The 18347-nt window shown below is 36.0% G+C and overlaps 1 protein-coding gene across 1 annotated transcript in view; it reads left to right on the top strand.

The window, feature by feature from the left end:
- The window catches only part of LOC115413454 (probable carboxypeptidase X1), a 35418-nt gene that overhangs the window by 10129 nt on the left and 6942 nt on the right, over positions 1-18347 (top strand). Inside the window, exons 4-9 of the mRNA XM_030126312.1 lie at positions 685-769; positions 5259-5409; positions 5792-5880; positions 7703-7826; positions 9607-9803; positions 12549-12728. Of these exons, the coding sequence (XP_029982172.1) occupies positions 685-769; positions 5259-5409; positions 5792-5880; positions 7703-7826; positions 9607-9803; positions 12549-12728 (826 nt within the window). The remainder of the gene's footprint in view (positions 1-684; positions 770-5258; positions 5410-5791; positions 5881-7702; positions 7827-9606; positions 9804-12548; positions 12729-18347) is intronic.

Raw genomic sequence — 18347 nt, 5'->3', positions numbered from 1 at the left:
TCAAATTACCTATAAACATATATGTACAATTAATTTTCAGTAAGACTCAGTTGTACAATCCACTGATAAAAACTGTATTTGGACAGTTTATCAGTGCTTATACATGTTATACATTCACAAAAACACATTTATTCAACATTTTTGTTGTGAAACCTCCCATAATTACACAAGATATTTGTCAATTAACAAACAAGTTTTATTAAACTTACAGAACAAATACTTCTTTAACAGTTAATTGTCAGTAATTTCATCTCGTTTTATTATTATTTTTTTTTTTTACAGTATTAAACTTTAAATTAACAGTTTCATCTCATAAATGGAAAAGAAATATTTGTGAAATTATGATACATTTGCAAATGTATTTTAACTGTATTTTTCTGTGAAAAAGAAAAAAAAAATCTCTTAAAAAATTTTTAATTTTTTGGTTATTCACAGTTACATTTTTTTCATGTTATTTTACATTTGACATGTAAAATCACAGTCTGTTTTTTGTCATTTCATTAATATTTTCCTGTATCTTGAAAATACAGGAAAAATCCGTAAAATAAACAGTGAAAATTCTGTTAAATTACAGATTTTTTTACAGTGTATATTTACTGTGAATTTTTCCAGTATTTCTGTTACTGCTGAGTTTACATCCATGTATTCATGAGTGTTTTTGTGTCATGTTGTGGTCAATTACAGCTGGGACTGGGTCCAAACCTACAAAGTCCAGCTCAGTAATGACTCCATCAGCTGGAAAACCTGCATGAATGGAACACAAGAGGCGGTAAGAACCACCCTGGTGTTGTTTCATATTCGATGGATGGAATGTGCTTTTCCTAAACACTGGAGTTCACGCAGACGGAAAACAGATTTAGGAAAGTTAGTGCCAACGTGAAAATAACCTGTGAAATTTGACCTGTTTTAATATTACAGTAAAAAAAGAATCGTGGTTAAAGAATAAAGTGTCTGTAACTGTATGTGACAGCATGTTATAAATGTAGAAGTGATGTAAAAGGAATGAAAGCTGCCAAATATGGACACTTCTGCATTAATGTTCTGAATACGCAGCTGAAAATAAAGGGGTTGTTTGCCGATTTTATGGAAAAGGCTGATTACTGCAGTGTTTTTCCTTTAAAGGGTTAATTATCCTTTAAATCTAGGGTGTCAAACATACGGTCCATGGGCCAAAATGGGTCGCCAAAGGGTCCAATCCATCCCAACCTAGGATGAATCTGTGAAATGGAAAAATGACACTGAAGTTATGAACAATCATTTAAGTTCAGGTTCCACATTCAGACTAGTATGATCTAACGTGGATCAGAACCAGTCAAATAAGAACAGAATGACCTATAAATAATGACAACTACACATTTTTCTCTTTGTTTTAGTGTAAAAACAGGAAAATTACATGAAAATGTTTACATTTACAGACTATCCTTTCACAAAAATGTGAACAACCTGAACAAATATGAACAACATGAAATATCTTAAGAGAAATACATGTAATTGTTCCAATATTCTGTCTGTTATTAAATGTTTTGTGTATTTGTAGATCCACTGTGAGCTGTACACTCTCCAAAATACAGGGTGGGGAAGCAAAATTTACAATATTTTGAGGCAGGGATTGAAAGACAGTGTATGACCAATTAGTTTATTGAAAGTCACGAGAATTAATTTGCCACGAGAAAATGTACATAATAGAAAATGTTTTTATTCTATGTGTCCTCCTTCTTTCTCAATAACTGCCTTCACACGCTTCCTGAAACTTGTGCAAGTATTCCTCAAATATTCAGGTGACAACTTCTCCCATTCTTCTTTAATAGTATCTTTAAGAAAGTCCACATTGCTGTGTGATGTTCTATTGGTAGCATGTTCTAAAACGCCCCAAATAGCAGAATCCAGAGGGTTTAGATCTGGGCTAGAAGGCGGACATAAACATGATTCCCAAAAATTGCTAAAGTTGGATTTGTTGCTGTTGTCAACAAGTGTTTGGTGTTCTTGTGTAAGATTTTAACTTCAAATCATATTTTACTGCATTTCTAACGGTCTTGTTGTCTACCTCAAGTTCAATTGCCATTTTTCTCATGGATTTGGTTGGATCCTTCAGGATTTTGGATTTGAGAGCTTTAATAAAAGCTTTGGTACGTTTTTCGTTGCTTCCTCCACTTCCAGACTTTCTCGTAATAGTTTTGCTCATAGTCATTCTCTTCTTTCCATTATAAACAGTCTTTATGGACACTCCAACTATTTTTGAAATCTCCTTTGGTGTGACGAGTGCATTCAGCAAATCACACACTCTTTGACGTTTGCTTTCCTGATTACTCATATGGGCAAAAGTTTCTGAAAAGGTATGGATAATAGTGTTAGGTATGATTATGACATCAATATATGTTTGGTTTCAAAACAACTGACGTAGTGCCTGCTGAGAAAAAACAACTAAATGTTCATTGTAAATTTTGCTTCCCCACCCTGTAGAGGTACCAGCTTGTACTTAAAAGGGTACAAATGCTTGTCGCTGGGGGTGTACTTTTTTGAGAGACATTTCTGTACCCTTTCCAAATGGTCCATTTTTGTACCTTAAGTACTTTACATAGAAAGAAATCTCTCGTATAGTTGATAATGCCATGATGTTTAAAGTTTGAACCGGTGGCCTAATTGAGAAAAAAAAAAAAATGGCATAGGCAAGCTACGACATCAAGACATGGAGGAGTGAATGAAAACTTGATAAAACAGAGATTATGACAATAATCAGAGGTTCTAATAAGATAAATAAATTATTAGGCTATTATCATTGAGCTAATTGGGCTATTAAATTAAAACACAAATTATTATTAAATATAATGTAGAGTAATTACAGTATGATATATAATAAATAATGTGCTAAGCCTAATGTCTGAACTATAATTAGTCCTACTGTTCAGTTCTAGCCTACAGCCTATTCTCATGGTCTACACACAGTTTTTAATGCTGCAGGGTCCTTATAGTACACATTTGTACTTTACAGAACTGTGGACCCTTTTTCATAGTCTAAAGGTGCAATTCTGGCCTCCTGAAGACCAAAAATGTACTTTTGAGAGAACATTCTTAAAAAATGTACTTATAGGTACATAAATGTTCTGATCTCGTACCTCTGTTTTTGAGAGTGTAGGTTGTAAATGAGAATAGTGTTAAAATTGCACTTATTTTTCATATATTTAAAGAAATTTCAGGTTCTTCATGGTTCACATTAGGGATGCACCGATCCGATACCAGTATCGGGCATTAGCTCCAATACTCAGTGTGTGCACTTGTACTCATACTCGTAAAAGTAATCTGATACAAATGTACCGATACCACTTACGGCCGTGTGACATTCACAGTTCAGTGCAGCAGGTACGAGGAGGAGGAGTAATATGTGTGGAGTGTGAGGAGTGTGGAGATTTAACCAAATAAATGACGGTGATAAAAAATAACGCTGACTGTAAGTAATGTTACAGACACAGACGCATACGGACGCAGCGTTCTGTCCGTCCTCTGCGTACATTCCATCCATTTTCCAGGTGCTGGAGGATGTGTACCCAGACGGAGAATACCAGCGGAACCGTGCAGGCAGAGTCCAGTATGGTTAATTCAGAGCGGCGCCCTTTGGCAAACGCTCATTCCAACACATTAAATGTCAGTAGCAGCATTTTTTTGCAGTCAGACTAATGACAACGACAATAAAGCACATTTACAAAAGGAACTAAGAACTGGAATGGGATTATTAAGGACTCGTATCGGTACTCAGTATCGGCAAGTACTCAAATGTAAGTATTTGTACTTGTACTCGGTCTGGAAAAAAGTGGTGTCAGTGCATCCCTAGTTCACATTTTTGTTAAATGTATAGTTTGTAGATGCAAACATTTTCATCATGTCATTTTACTTTTTTCACTCTAAAACAGTGGTTCTTAACCTTGTTGGAGGTACTGAACCCCACCAGTTTCATATGCACATTCACCGAACCCTTCTTTATTAAAAAATACAATATGATTTTTTTCAAATTCAAGACACAGGCATATGTTTTACTGGTGCACAAAATGAACCGTGCATTAATATCACTGTGCTCAAAGAACAAAACCAATACAATGCATGAACTCACAACAAATTACATACCTTTTCACAAAGACATGACCTTTTTTAATACAACCACATTGAAATGGTTTTAATTTTTAACCCAATGTATTCCAATAATGAACTTATTGTATTTATGCTATTTAACATTTTTAACATTTTTAACATTTTAACACACACCCATCACCTAATTTCCATTAGGCTACAATAATAATGAATATTTACTGCAAATCAGTGTGACTTCTGCTGTTGTGTATATGTATGTGAGGGCCGTCAGATCAACCCGGTTTTCGTTTCATCTCGCTCCAAACTTTCCGAACCACACAATTTTGACATAAAAAAAGATAATTGTATGTAGTGTATCAAAAAAAAAGTTCTCGTTACTCCTTCACTATTTTTGTGATCGTTGTTGTATTACGACACAAGCTCGGCTTTAGCGTAATACGATTTCTCCGTCCGCGACGGTGCGTCGGTTGTCACATGATTGTAACTGACCAGTGCGGTGACCGAAAAATGTAAACAAACGCTACACATGACTGCCTCCGTGGTTAACAGGAAGTAGCAAAAGTAATAACAACGATGTGGAAAATACTCAAATAATTCATTGTCAGACGAGTGGAAGAGATTATAAACACTTCCGGATGTGTTGTAGTGCTATAAGCAACAACAATACACCGCGTATATTGGATGTCAATCAGAGAAAGAGTCTCCGAAGCCGTTTGTTTACATACACGGACCTAGCCTGACACACACACCTGACTAATGAGTCGAGTGTGTGTCTTGACCTCTGCCGAACCCCTGAGACTGACTCACCGAACCCCTAGGGTTCACTCGAACCCAGGTTAAGAACCACTGCTCTAAAACATAGAGAACAGTTTGTATTTGTCAGTATTTCCAGGTTATTGTCTTATTATTGTACTGTAGTTCATACTGGTCTGAATGTGGAACCTGAACTAAACATCCTTGGATTAAATTCATCTCTGTTTCTTCTGTCATCGAACCCGTTTGTTTTTTGTTCTAAGTTCGTCCAGATCTGGTGGAAATGAACAAAGTGAGAAGTCCATGGTTTGGGTCCAGGTTTTCATACAGACCTCCTCAGGTTCTCCAGTAGCAGACCTGGTCCAGACTGAATATGATGAATATAAATGTAACACAAACATTTACTGTTGTTTTATGTTCTGCAGATATTTGAAGGGAACCAGGGCCCGGAGACTCCAGTTCTGGGACTCCTTCCTGTTCCCACCGTGGCCCGATTCATCCGGATCAACCCTCAGACCTGGTACTCCAACGGGACCATCTGCCTCCGGGCTGAGATCCTGGGATGTCGCGTTCACGGTGAATAATCTTGAGCAGACGTGTGGAACCAGCCCAGTCTGGGTTTGACTGGATGGATCTGTGTGGAACCAGCCCAGTCTGGGTTTGACTGGTTGGATCTGTGTGGAACCAGCCCAGTCTGGGTTTGACTGGTTGGATCTGTGTGGAACCAGCCCAGTCTGGGTTTTGACTGGATGGATCTGTGTGGAACCAGCCCAGTCTGGGTTTGACTGGTTGGATCTGTGTGGAACCAGCCCAGTCTGGGTTTGACTGGTTGGATCTGTGTGGAACCAGCCCAGTCTGGGTTTGACTGGTTGGATCTGTGTGGAACCAGCCCAGTCTGGGTTTGACTGGATGGATCTGTATTTGTGTTTGTCAACCTTCTCTGACCGTTTCCCCTCAGATCCAGATGATGTGTTCTATCCAGAAGAAGAACAGGGGTCCAGGGACGGTCTGGACTTCAGGCACCACAACTATAAGGAGATGAGGAAGGTCAGAACATGGAGACAAACTGAGGCGACCGCTCCATGATGAGTAACTGTAGTTTCCCCTTAAACTCATACCAGAGTTTGTACTCAGACTGTTAACGGTTCACAGATGCACCCACAGCCCAGAGCTCAGCTTTAACCCTTTAAACTGCATTCACACCACTGATGAAAATGGGCCTGCACTCATAATGGTCCATATTTGGATGGTTTATAACATGTAAATAGTTACTGATATTAATATAGTAACTATTGATCACTGATAGAAGTCATATATGGACTTTCATTTGGGTCCATGACCTTTGACCTTGAAGGGTCAAACTCAAGGTCATCAGTGTCTAGATTTCAACAACCTTCTTCCAAACTACTGGTCTGATTCAGTTCATATTTTATATGTATCTTCCTTGGGATGATGTCTACTAAGTTTGTTCACAGTTTTGAAATATTTGGATTTTTGACAAATTTTTGAAATATTACAAATTTGCCTTTACTTATAATGGTCCATATTTAGATTAGATTAGATTAGACAAGATTAAATTATATTATATTATATTAGATTAGACAAGATTAGATTAGATTAGATTAGATTAGATTAGATTAGATTAGATTAGACTAGATTAGACTAGATTAGATTAGATTAGACTAGAGAAGATTAGACAAAATTAGATTAGATTAGATTAGATTAGATTAGATTAGATTAGATTAGATTAGACTAGATTAGATTAGATTAGATTAGACTAGATTAGACTATATTAGACAAGATTAGATTAGATTAGATTAGATTAGATTAGATTAGATTAGATTAGATTAGATTAGATTAGACTAGATTAGATTAGACTAGATTAGACTAGATTTGATTAGACAAGATTAGATTAGATTAGATTAGATTGGATAGAACTTTATTGATCGTTTGGGCAGAACCCTCAGGAAACTGAGGTTCCAAAAGCAGCGCAAACACCAAATATACACACAAAAAACAGTAAAACAATAACTATGAAAAATAGTGGTGAAAAATTGCAATTGCACACTGGAAAGAACTAGTAGAAACAAGTGGCAAAGTAATAATAACAGTAATGATAATAATAATATGTAGCTTATTATGTTATATATATATATGTATATATATATATATATATATATATATATATATATATGTGTGTGTGTGTGTGTGTGTGTGTGTATGTATGTGTATATATATATATGTATGTGTATATATATATATATATTTTTGTTTTGTTTTTATATATATAAAATTACAGAATAAAAGTTGTAATAAATAGTAATTTAGATGGTTTATAATACGCCCTGTGGAAATACTCCACAACATGTAAAGATATAAATTCCAAACCTTACTTTTATGTAAAAATATGTATAATCAAGTACTCATTGTGCAGCAAATGAATAATTTTACTGGAGTATATTGTTGAAGTTGACATATTAATGGTATTTACATGCACGTCAGTATCTGTTTGAAGTATCCTCTGCTTGTAAACATCACATCCCAGTATCAGCAATAAGACTTATTCTGATTTTAGACCCTTAGGTACTCCAGTTGAAGTACTCTGATAGGATAGGATAGGATAGGATAAGATAAGATAAGGTAAGGTAAGGTAAGGTAAGGTAAGGTAAGGTAAGGTAAGATAAGATAAGATAAAATAAGATGCAGAACCACATGTTAAAGAATCCCAGACCAGAACTGGAGGATGTGAATGTGCTGCTTGTACTGTCATGAAACTCACAGATCAGAGTGAAACCATCAGATTTATGACCCGTTCACCTGCAGTGTGAAGCCTTTCCTCCTGTTCTAACTGCTCTCCTTCTCTGTTCAGCTCATGAAGTCTGTGACAGAGGAGTGTCCAGACATCACCCGCATCTACACCATTGGGAAGAGCTACACAGGCCTCAAACTGTACGTCATGGAGATCTCAGATAACCCTGGAAAGCACGAACTGGGTAAGAGCAAACACCGATGTAGATAAAAGAAGAGCAAAAGAGGACATGAAGTTCCCAGATAAGAAGAACACTTCACTATAGAAGGGTTTAACCTCCTCACAGTCAGATGTTTTCAGTCTGGGTCACTGAAGGTACACATGGCTCACAGTTTGGAGGCTGTTTTCTTACTGTTTTGAGTTTTGTTTTGTTTTTTTCTGAGGATGTCTGCAGGCCAGACTGAACCTGGTTCTGTTGTACAAAAATCAGTTCCTGAAATCATCTGGAATCACTGACTTTAAGGGAAAACATTGACTCCAGAAAAAAAAATCACTCATATTTACTTTTTTTTTTCACAGTTTGATGTGCAGATCCTGACATATATATGTATATGTGTGTGTGTGTGTGTGTGTGTGTGTATGTATGTGTGTGTGTGTATACATATATGTATGTATGTGTGTCTGTCTGTATGTATATATGTTTGTATGTATTTGTGTGTGTATGTATGTATGTATACATATATGCATGTATGTGTGTGTGTGTGTGTGTATGTATGTATGTATGTATGTATGTATGTATGTGTGTGTATGTGTGTATGTATGTATGTGTGTATGTATGTGTGTATACATATATGTATTTATGTGTGTCTGTATATATGTATGTATGTGTGTATGTATTTGTGTATGTATGTATGTGTGTATGTATGTGTGTGTATGTATGTATGTATTTGTGTATGTGTGTATGTATGTATGTATGTATTTGTGTATGTATGTATGTATGTGTGTGTGTATGTGTGTGTGTATGTATGTATGTGTGTATGTGTGTATATATGTGTGTATATATGTTTGTATGTATTTGTGTATGTATGTATGTATGTGTGTGTGTATGTATGTATGTATGTATTAGTGTATGCATGTATGTGTGTGTGTATTTATGTATGTATGTATGTACGTACATATTTGTATATGTAAATATCTAAATATGAATATATTTATCTATTTATGTATTTATTTTATGTCCAGGAGATAATAATGTTAATTCAAAATAAATAAATACACAAATGGATTATATAAGTAACCATATTTGTCTCTTTTACACCTCAGTCAGTCGTATGTTCATGTTGGTTAAACCCAGGTTCACCAGAACTGGACTGTTTTCAGCGCTGACGTTCATGTTTCTGGAGTAAAGTTGAGTGTTGGTCCCCAGAGGCCGGTCGGACGTCCTCTGGGTTTTATGCAGACCGCCTTCACACAGTCAGTATGGAGTGTGTGCTGGAAAAGGCCTCTGCAACATAAACAAACTGAAACCCAACACAGCCAAACAACACATAGTTCTCAGAGTTTGTGTCTTCAAAGGCTGGGTTCACTTCGAACTGAACTGTGGCTTCTGCTCTGAACATCTGTCAAACAGCAGAAAGAAGCCAAACCCACTGCAGCTTGTGTCTGAGTTCTCCCTCTGATGGGAACAAAACAAAGGACTGATGATAATAATGTTAAAGCTTTTATGGATGAGAGACCAGGAGCAGACGTTGCACATTTAGGATTGAGTAACAGCTTACAGGAACTGCAGATGTGTTGTGCAGATTATGCATTTTTGGAGACTTGGCTGAGGTTCTTGAAAAGCTGGAATGTTTCTGGTCGGTTCATGCGCGATAACTGGCAGCGCTGTCAAAGTTTTATCTGTGAAATAAGACATTCACGACCAACAGAATTCAACACAAGTGGTTTCATGTGCAGTTTATTCCTAAAACTTACAGCCTGGTGCAAAATGTCTCTAATATTCCATTTTTTTTTTTTTTTTTCAGGTGAGCCGGAGTTTCGTTACGTTGCAGGGATGCATGGGAACGAGGCTCTGGGCCGAGAACTGGTTCTGACCTTGATGCAGTATTTGTGTCGTCAGTACAAGAAGGGAAACCAACGCATCGTCCGACTGGTCAAGGAGACCAGGATCCACCTGCTGCCTTCCATGAACCCGGACGGATACGAGGTGGCCTACGAGAAGGTGACGGACACCAAAGCCACATGTTTAAACTGCTTCTGTGGAGGCGGAGCTTAGTTTTAGACAAACATCATATGACTTTAACCTCAAAGACATAAACGTCCACTGTCCTGAAGGTTCTACACTCAGGGTTTAGGCCCAATCCCAATTCACCCCTTGGCCCCTCCCCCTTACCCCTCCCCCTTGAAACAGAGCTGTAAGGGTTAGTGGTTGAAACCAAAGTTCTAATAGTTTTGGATTTTTCATTATAGTTTAGTTTTATTTAGTTTTGACCTTTTTTTCTCTAATTCAGTTAGTTTTAATTTGTTTTTAGAGCACGTTTGCTAGTTTTTATTAGTTTTCATTTTTTTCCTAAATGCTTAGTTTTAGTTTAGTTTTAGCATTAATTTTAGGTTTGTCAGATCTTTTCTCTTCTTCTCCGTCGTATTCAAATAAATCCCAGACAGGACTCTGCTGCTTTCTCCCAACTTTAGTCTCCATGTTTCCAGTTAGAGTGGGGACCAGAAGACGACTGGAAACCACAAGTGAACACAAGTGACGGACCGTTAAATATCATATGGTGCCACTAGCTAAAATTGCTTGAGGGAAATAAATCGATTTCATATCAATCCGACGTTGACAAAGATGAAAACGAAGGGAATTTTATCCATAATTTTTATACGTTTTAGTTAGTTTTATAAGCGCACAATACAGTTTCAGTTAGTTATTATTTTTTTCTTTTAATTATAGTTTTTATTTATTTCAGTTAACGAAAATGTTTTTATAATTGTAGTTTTTGTCATTTCGTTAGTTTTCGTTAACAATAATAACCTTGGTTGAAACATTCTCCTCTGAAATGGTCCAACCCTTCCAGACCTGTTACATCATCATCAGTCATCGATGTCGCTATAAACAGATGTTGGGACTTTGTTTCCGACAGTATTCTCCATGCCTTCAGCAGCCGGAACCGTCTGTGTTCCATGGGCTTTCGGCCATCTTTTTACAGCTATCAACTATAAACCGCAGAAACGCGATCTACAAGGTGTATCAAAAAACAAAACTATACATTTTGAAAAATTGCCCCCAGTTCCTTATTTTATAATTTTTGGAATTTTCTTTTCTGGATGTCTGTAGGTAGGGGATTGGTGGATATTTGTCCAAATTTACAGACCCAGGTTTTCATGCATGAGTGAGAAGGGAACAATTGCGCAATCCAAATTAAAACTGGTTTACGCGAAGTAGCAGTGGGATTTAACCCTTTCATGCACGAATTGTGAGAACCTTTGTCAAGATTTTTTTCTTCAGTGTTTTTATTCCTCCTTAGGCATGAAAAAAACAATGCGATTGATTTTTTTTTTCTATGGAGTTACAAAAATGTCCATGCATTTAATTTTTGAAGGAAAGAAACGTGTTTAAAACCCAATATCAGAAAGTGATATGAAAACAATGAAATAAAAACATTTTTAATGCTGCTAATCTGATGTCTTCTCACATTGTAACATATTCTAATGCTAGTAATTACTCGCTTCATGGAGATAATATGCAAAAAAAAACCTTCTTGTCTTACAAATAACAATTGATTTACACTCAAACATGTTAGTGCAGATCAGGTTTTATCAAGAACAGCAAAGTTACAGTAATGGTCTGAATTACAGGGTATGGGATGATGCATCAGTGTCCACTGTGTCGGCTGATATGGAACTAAAGCAACAAAACCCATTAATATACAAGAGAACAGCTGGAGAGTAACTGACCACTGGAGTGACCTATGCATGAAAGGGTTAAATCCAATCAAAGGTCATGGGAGGGGACCCTAACCCTAAACCTAACCCTAACCCTAGCTTGTCCTGTCCTCAGTGACATTTTCAGCCTAAACAAGTTGAATTAACTTTAAAAGGCAGGAACAGCTGCCATGGGTAAAGAAATGAAACTGACATGGTGTCCAAAGTGTTAATGCTGTAACCTGGCAAGTCTGTGGAAAACAAGATGGACGCCCATTGGCCCCTCCCATGACCTTTGATTGGATTTAAATCCCACCGCTACTTCGCACAAACCAGTTTTAATTTGGATTGCGCAATTGTTCCTTTCTCACTCATGCATGAAAACCTGGGTCTGTAAATTTGGACAAATATCCACCAATCCCCTACCTACAGATATCCAGAAAAGAAAATTCCAAAAATGATCAAATGCGGAACTTGGGGTAATTTTTCTAAATGTATAGCTTTTTTTGATACACCTTGTAGATCGCATTGAAACCATCTACTGATCTGAACTGTTTAATACCTGTTGATCCACTAATCCTATCAATCCATGTAAATAATTGGTGTAAAATACAGTTATTCATCTTTTCATGGTCATCAGATATGACCCATTTGGATGTTCAGAGGCTCCGTAGTTGCCACGGAAACACCGTCATCTTCTACAACATTGATTCCCCAGTAAAACCCATGGAGTCGTATCAATGACAGTGGATGGACACACTGGGGTTATGTTCAGTTAATGAGAGATTTTGCTGAAAATGTCACATTTTGATCACCTGTTTAGTCTAGAACCTTATTTTTATGCTTTTCTTGGTCTGACTCTGATATTAGCATCATCTCAGACAGATATGATTAGATTTTAATAACCTAATAAAACATAGAAACCCATGATCCCTTCTTTAAGAGGATGTTTCCATGTTGTGATTGAATTGGACTCATTAATTTTCTGTCGTAGTCCGGTTCTGTTCATTGGTTTTATAAACTGACTCTGACTCTGGTGGATCCTCAGGGTTCAGAACTGGCCGGCTGGGCTGATGGACGGTACAGCTTTGAGGGAATCGACCTGAACCATAACTTTCCAGACCTGAACAACATCATGTGGGATTCACAAGAAGCGGCGGCGGATAAATCTAAAGTGTCCAACCATTACATCCCCATCCCAGAATACTACACCCAGGAGGACGCCACGGTGAGAACACCAACAAAGAACAGCAGGAGTATTATAGACCTGCATGAAGGGTGTGAGGAGTTTGTCCTTTAGTCCCATCTAGTGGTTGTTTAGGAGAATGACAACATAAACAGTGACCCTTTAACCCACAGGTGTCAAACATGCGGCCCGGGGGCCAAAACCGCCCCACCAAAGGGTCCAATTTGGCCCGTGGGATAAATTTGTGAAATGCAAAAAATACACAGAAGATTTTAACAATGGAAGATGTTAAAGTCATTTTAGGTCAATTCAGTCTAAAGTGGGTAAGACCAGTAAAATACTATCATAATAACCTATAAATAATGAAAAAAAGCTATTTTTTCCTCTTTGTTTCAGTGTAAACAAAGTAAAATTACACAAAAAATGTTTACATTTACAGACTAACCTTTTACAAAAAATGTGAATAACCTGAACAAATAAGAACAACCTGAAATGTCTTAAGAGAAATATGTGGAATTTTAACAATATTCTGCCTGTTTCTAAATGTTTTGTGTATTTGTAGATCTACTGTTATCTGTAAGTTGTGATGCACATGTATAAATGATAAACTGTGGTGCTATATTGTTAAAATTGCACTTATTTTTCGTTAGAATTTTCAGGTTGTTCATATATTTTTATGTTATGTTCAAGTACAGTTCGTAGATGTAAACATTTTCATTATGAAATGTTACTTTTTTCACTCAAAAACATAGAGAAAACGTCGGAGTTGATATTATTTATAAGTTTTTATCCTATTATTTTACTGGTCCGGCCCACTTTATATCATATTAGACTGAATGTAGCCCCTGAACTAAAATGAGTTTGACACCCCTGATTTAACCCCTGACGTGTCTGTGGTGAGCGTTCTGAATGTAGGATTTATTTTAAATATTCATACAAATTCAACTGGAAAAATAAAATAAAAAATACTGATAAAATAGAGCACTATAAAAAAGACAATTTGGACTTTTTTTTTTTATTTCCACCGTTTTCCTTGTCGTTTTTTGTTTTTACTGTTTATATAAACTATGAAGGATGATGTTGAAGGAGTGGTTGAGTTTCAGTAATTAAAGCTTCTGCATTTACACCAGACTGATCTCAGTAACTGGTGTTGTATGTCACGCCAGTTCTTATGGTATTTGTCATGCTATACCTACGCATTTTCAACCTTTCGTGTGTTATTCAACAGTATTTTATTGCGTGTCAATCTACACTAAGATCTACGGTTCACATAACCATAACCCAGTATTTTTCAACCATGGGGTCGCCTGAAATTTCTAGTAATTGATAAAAAAACTACTAATAAAAATATTTTGGACTGATTCTGTGTATGTATGCATGTAACTGTGAAGCACTGTGGTTCTGTTTGTCTGTGGTTCTGTTTGTCTGTGGTTCTGTTCATCTGTGGTTCTGTTTGTCTGTGGTTCTGTTCATCTGTGGTTCTGTTCATCTGTGGTTCTGTGTATCTGTCAAATGTTCACTGTGGTCAGTTTCAGATGCTGCAGCTCTTTCATAATTCATAGTTTGAGTTCTTGTTTGTTCAGTATTAATTGTCAGCCTTGTAAATCCAAGCTGGACTGAGTGAACAAATGGATTTTAGCAAAAAAAAAAAAAAAAGTCTGTTTTGACCCTAAAACACACAGTAAAAAAAAACAGTGAAGAAAAGGAACTCAAGCACAAACTCACAGCAGCTTTAATGAACCTGAAAGATGCAGATTCACAGCAGAACGAGATAGATAGATAGATAGATAGATAGATAGATAGATAGATAGATAGATAGATAGATAGATAGATAGATAGATAGATAGATAGATAGATAGATAGATAGATAGATAGATTTACCACTTTATTTTCAAACAATATCTGAGGTTTTTTTGTTTGTTTGCTTGTGTTTTTTTAACTTGTGTGTTCCTTCATAAATTAAAAAAAAAAGTATGAGTTTATTTTAAGAGAATGTCCTCATAATTTTACCAATTATTCAAGTTTTCTTTTTCTCTAATTAATTTTTCTTGCAAATTTGTTTTTCTGGTTTTATTTTCAGACACTATCCACTTGTTTTCTCATAAATTTCAGTTTTGTTTTGTTTTGTTTTTTTTCTAAATTTACCTCTTAATTCTCTGATAAAAAGCCCAACACCTTTACTAGTGAAAATCTTTAGTTGTTTCTTCATGGTTCTCACCCTATCTGCTCCCTTTTCGCTGCTTTGCTCAAAGGCCCCCTGGTGTTAGTTTTCCAGACTGACTCGCTACTCCCTCCAGTGGTCATATAAATCCTCCGGCCCCTCCCTGGAAATAAATTCTCCTCATATCTGCTCAATCCAGTACATTTTTAACGCTGTATATTTTAATATTAAAGAAACATTTTGTCATTTTAATAGATTTTCATGTTATATGTCTAGATGTTTTAAATGTTCTGGTATTTGACAGTAAAAAAAAAAAGATTCTCAAACCGAAAACCGCTGTCTTTAACCCTGTTCCATCAAAGGAATAAGACCTACGTTTTAGTTTTATGTTGTTTTTTTTTCTTTTTTTTTTTTAATTTACAATATTATTTAAAGAGAATATCATCATCTTCCTAAAAATAATTTCTAAAATAATTTGTCATTTTTTCAAATTTATCAGGAAACACAAAAAAACTGAACCAGAAATTGAGTATTAGATAGATAGATAGATAGATAGATAGATAGATAGATAGATAGATAGATATGTAAAAAAATATATATATATAAAAAGTTGAACAAAACAGCAGGAAAAGGAACAAAAATAAATGTAAGTAAGCAACAAAATGAGCAAAAAGATCCAAATAATACTGAAAATTAATAGAAATAGAAAAATAATGGAAAATATTTCAAATTCAAGAATGGAACTGGAATCAGGGCTCAGGGGTTAAAGGGTTAAAGGGTTAACTAACAAGACATTAAATATTAAACTAAAAGCAAAGACAGATCAGAATAAACAGTGAATCAGATTTTGCAGTGTAAGGTGTCTGTTTTAGTCCACACCAGTGCATAAATGTAGGTCACAGAACTGAACAGAGGAGGAAAATGTTTCCACGACAACATTAGGAAAGAATCAGAGCCAAGAAAAGTGAGCCAGTAATTAGAGGTTTGACTGTAAGGGTTTTTTCAGCGTCGTCCTGGTGATGTTTAATCCTATCCTTAAAACAACAGTCTGACCAAAGATCACCTACGTTTTAATAAAATACTCAGTATTCAGATGCTTTGTGAAAATGTCCAGATACACTGAACATCTACGACATCATGTCACTGACAGGAGAAGGTTTAATAAAACTGATGGATTCAGTCCAGTGGGACCTTCCACTCAGTGGTGTAGTGTCCCTGGACAAGTGGGGATACTTGTTTTTTTAAGTAGTCCGGAAAAACGCCGTTTTAGAAACAGTGACATGTCAGACTACTCTATTTAGTTTACCCAAAAATCCATCAGTAGTATTTGCTCATTATTATAAAATGGAGCAGTTTGTAGGTTTTACTGGTCACACAAGCAGCTGCATGAATGGAAATGGATTCAACATGAGACAAACATGACGTAACGTTAGGCTTTTGGAACGTTAGGCTTTCGGAACGTTAGCCTGTCATAACATTAGCCTTTCATGATGTTAGCCTTTCATGATGTTAGCCTTTCATAACATTAGCCTCTCATAACATTAGCCTTTCATAATGTTAGCCTTTCATTAGCCTCTCGTAACATTAGCCTTTCATAAAGTTAGCCTTGCATAATGTTAGCCTTTCATAATATCAGCCTCTCATAAAGTTAGCCTTTCATAACCTTAGCCTCTCACAATGTTAGCCTTTCATAATGTTAGCCTTTCAAAATGCTAGCCTGTCATAATGTTAGCCTTTCACAACATTAGACTTTCATACCGTTAGCCTTTCATAACGTTAGCCTTTCATAACATTTGCCTTTCATAACATTAGCCTCTCATAACATTAGCCTCTCATAATGTTAGCCTTTCATATCGTTAGACTTTCATACCATTAACCTTTCATAATGTTAACCTTTCATAACATTAGCCTTTCATAACAGTAGCCTCTCATAACGTTAGCCTCTCATAATGTTAGCCTTTCATAACATTAGACTTTTATGTTAGACTTTCATAACTTCAGCCTTTCACAAGGTTAGCCTTTCATATCGTTAGCCTTTCATAACATTAGCTTTTCATAATGTTAGCAATTCATAACATCAGCCTTTTGGAACGTTAGCCCTTTGGAAAATTAGCCTTTCGGAACATTACCCTTTCATAACGTTAGCCTTTCATAGCGTTAGCCTTTCATAACATTAGCCTTTCATAATGTTTGCCTTTCATAACATTAGCTTTTCATAACGTTAGCCTTTCATAATGTTAGCCTTTCATAATGTTAACCTTTCATAATGTTAGCCTTTCATAATGTTAGCCTAGTCACACAGTTGAACTACTGGTGACACCATCTCTTCTCTAAATGTGCAGTCATATTTCCAGTAGTTTCAAACAGTCACTCATTCTGAAACCACCTTAAAACTGACCTCAGAATTATGTATTCCATGAAAGTAGGTTCTCTCGTTATGTGTCACTCATTTGAAAGATGTGTATTCTGCCTTTCTTGTTCACATTTCCAATAATCTTGGATCTTTCAACAAGACGTGCAGTGACCTGTCAATCACCTGGGATGGCACTGACACCTGACGAGGTGTCCAATCAGGTTCCAGAGGTGGACAGCACGAAGCAGAGCCCTGGCTCTGTGCTACGTTAGTAATATTTTACTCAGCATGACCCGCCCTACTCTGCCTTTGATTGGCTCATCAGTCCTCATGCCTAAAGTTAACCAATCTAATCAGTGAAGGCCGTGAGTACTAGCCAATTAGAGGCAGAGGGCGGGTCATGGCTTCACCATCCTAGGGAAAGATGTGTTGGAAGTAAAGATGTAACGATATGAAAATTTCATGTCACGATTATTGTGACCAAAATTATCACAGTTATCATTATTATCGCGGTATTACTGAAGTTGTGTTCAAAATGTTCGAAAAGTACTAATACACACACCGAAATAATTTAACCAAATTTTATTTTTAAAAAATTATGAAAATAAAATAAAATAATAGGCACAATGTACCTTCTGTTGTCAGAAATATTCAAATATTAACCCTTAGTGGTCTGAGGCTATTTTGTCCATTTTTCAGTTCTTTTATTTTGCCTTTATATACTATATAAACAAATGTTTACTATACCCATGTTTGGTATCCTTTTTTCAGCACAGCTTCATCTATATCATCTGTCTATTATTTTTTCCACTTTAACCTACTATATCAGCACAAAAGGACAAAAAAACCCCCAAAAAATATATAAAATCCGATTTGAAAAATGTATATAATTAATTGCATAAATAACAAACCTTTTCAAAAACTTTAAAAGTGAATATTGGTTCCACATATTAGGTATTTTTAAAAAAAATTGGAATAAATTAAACTATACTCAAATATTTGACATCAAAGCAGATCTTTACATAGAGTTTTTCCCCTAAACGTGCAGTGATCAAACACGGTTATCATGATAATTAGAATTTAAACGGTAATACTAACTGTTGGCAATCTTACCGCAGTTTATCGTTCTACCGGTAATCGTTACATC

Source organism: Sphaeramia orbicularis, chromosome 22 (genome assembly GCF_902148855.1).
Source record: "Sphaeramia orbicularis chromosome 22, fSphaOr1.1, whole genome shotgun sequence".
Taxonomy (NCBI): Eukaryota; Metazoa; Chordata; class Actinopteri; order Kurtiformes; family Apogonidae; genus Sphaeramia; species Sphaeramia orbicularis.
Note: the sequence above shows the minus strand (reverse complement) of the source record. Positions and strands in the feature narration are given on the sequence as shown.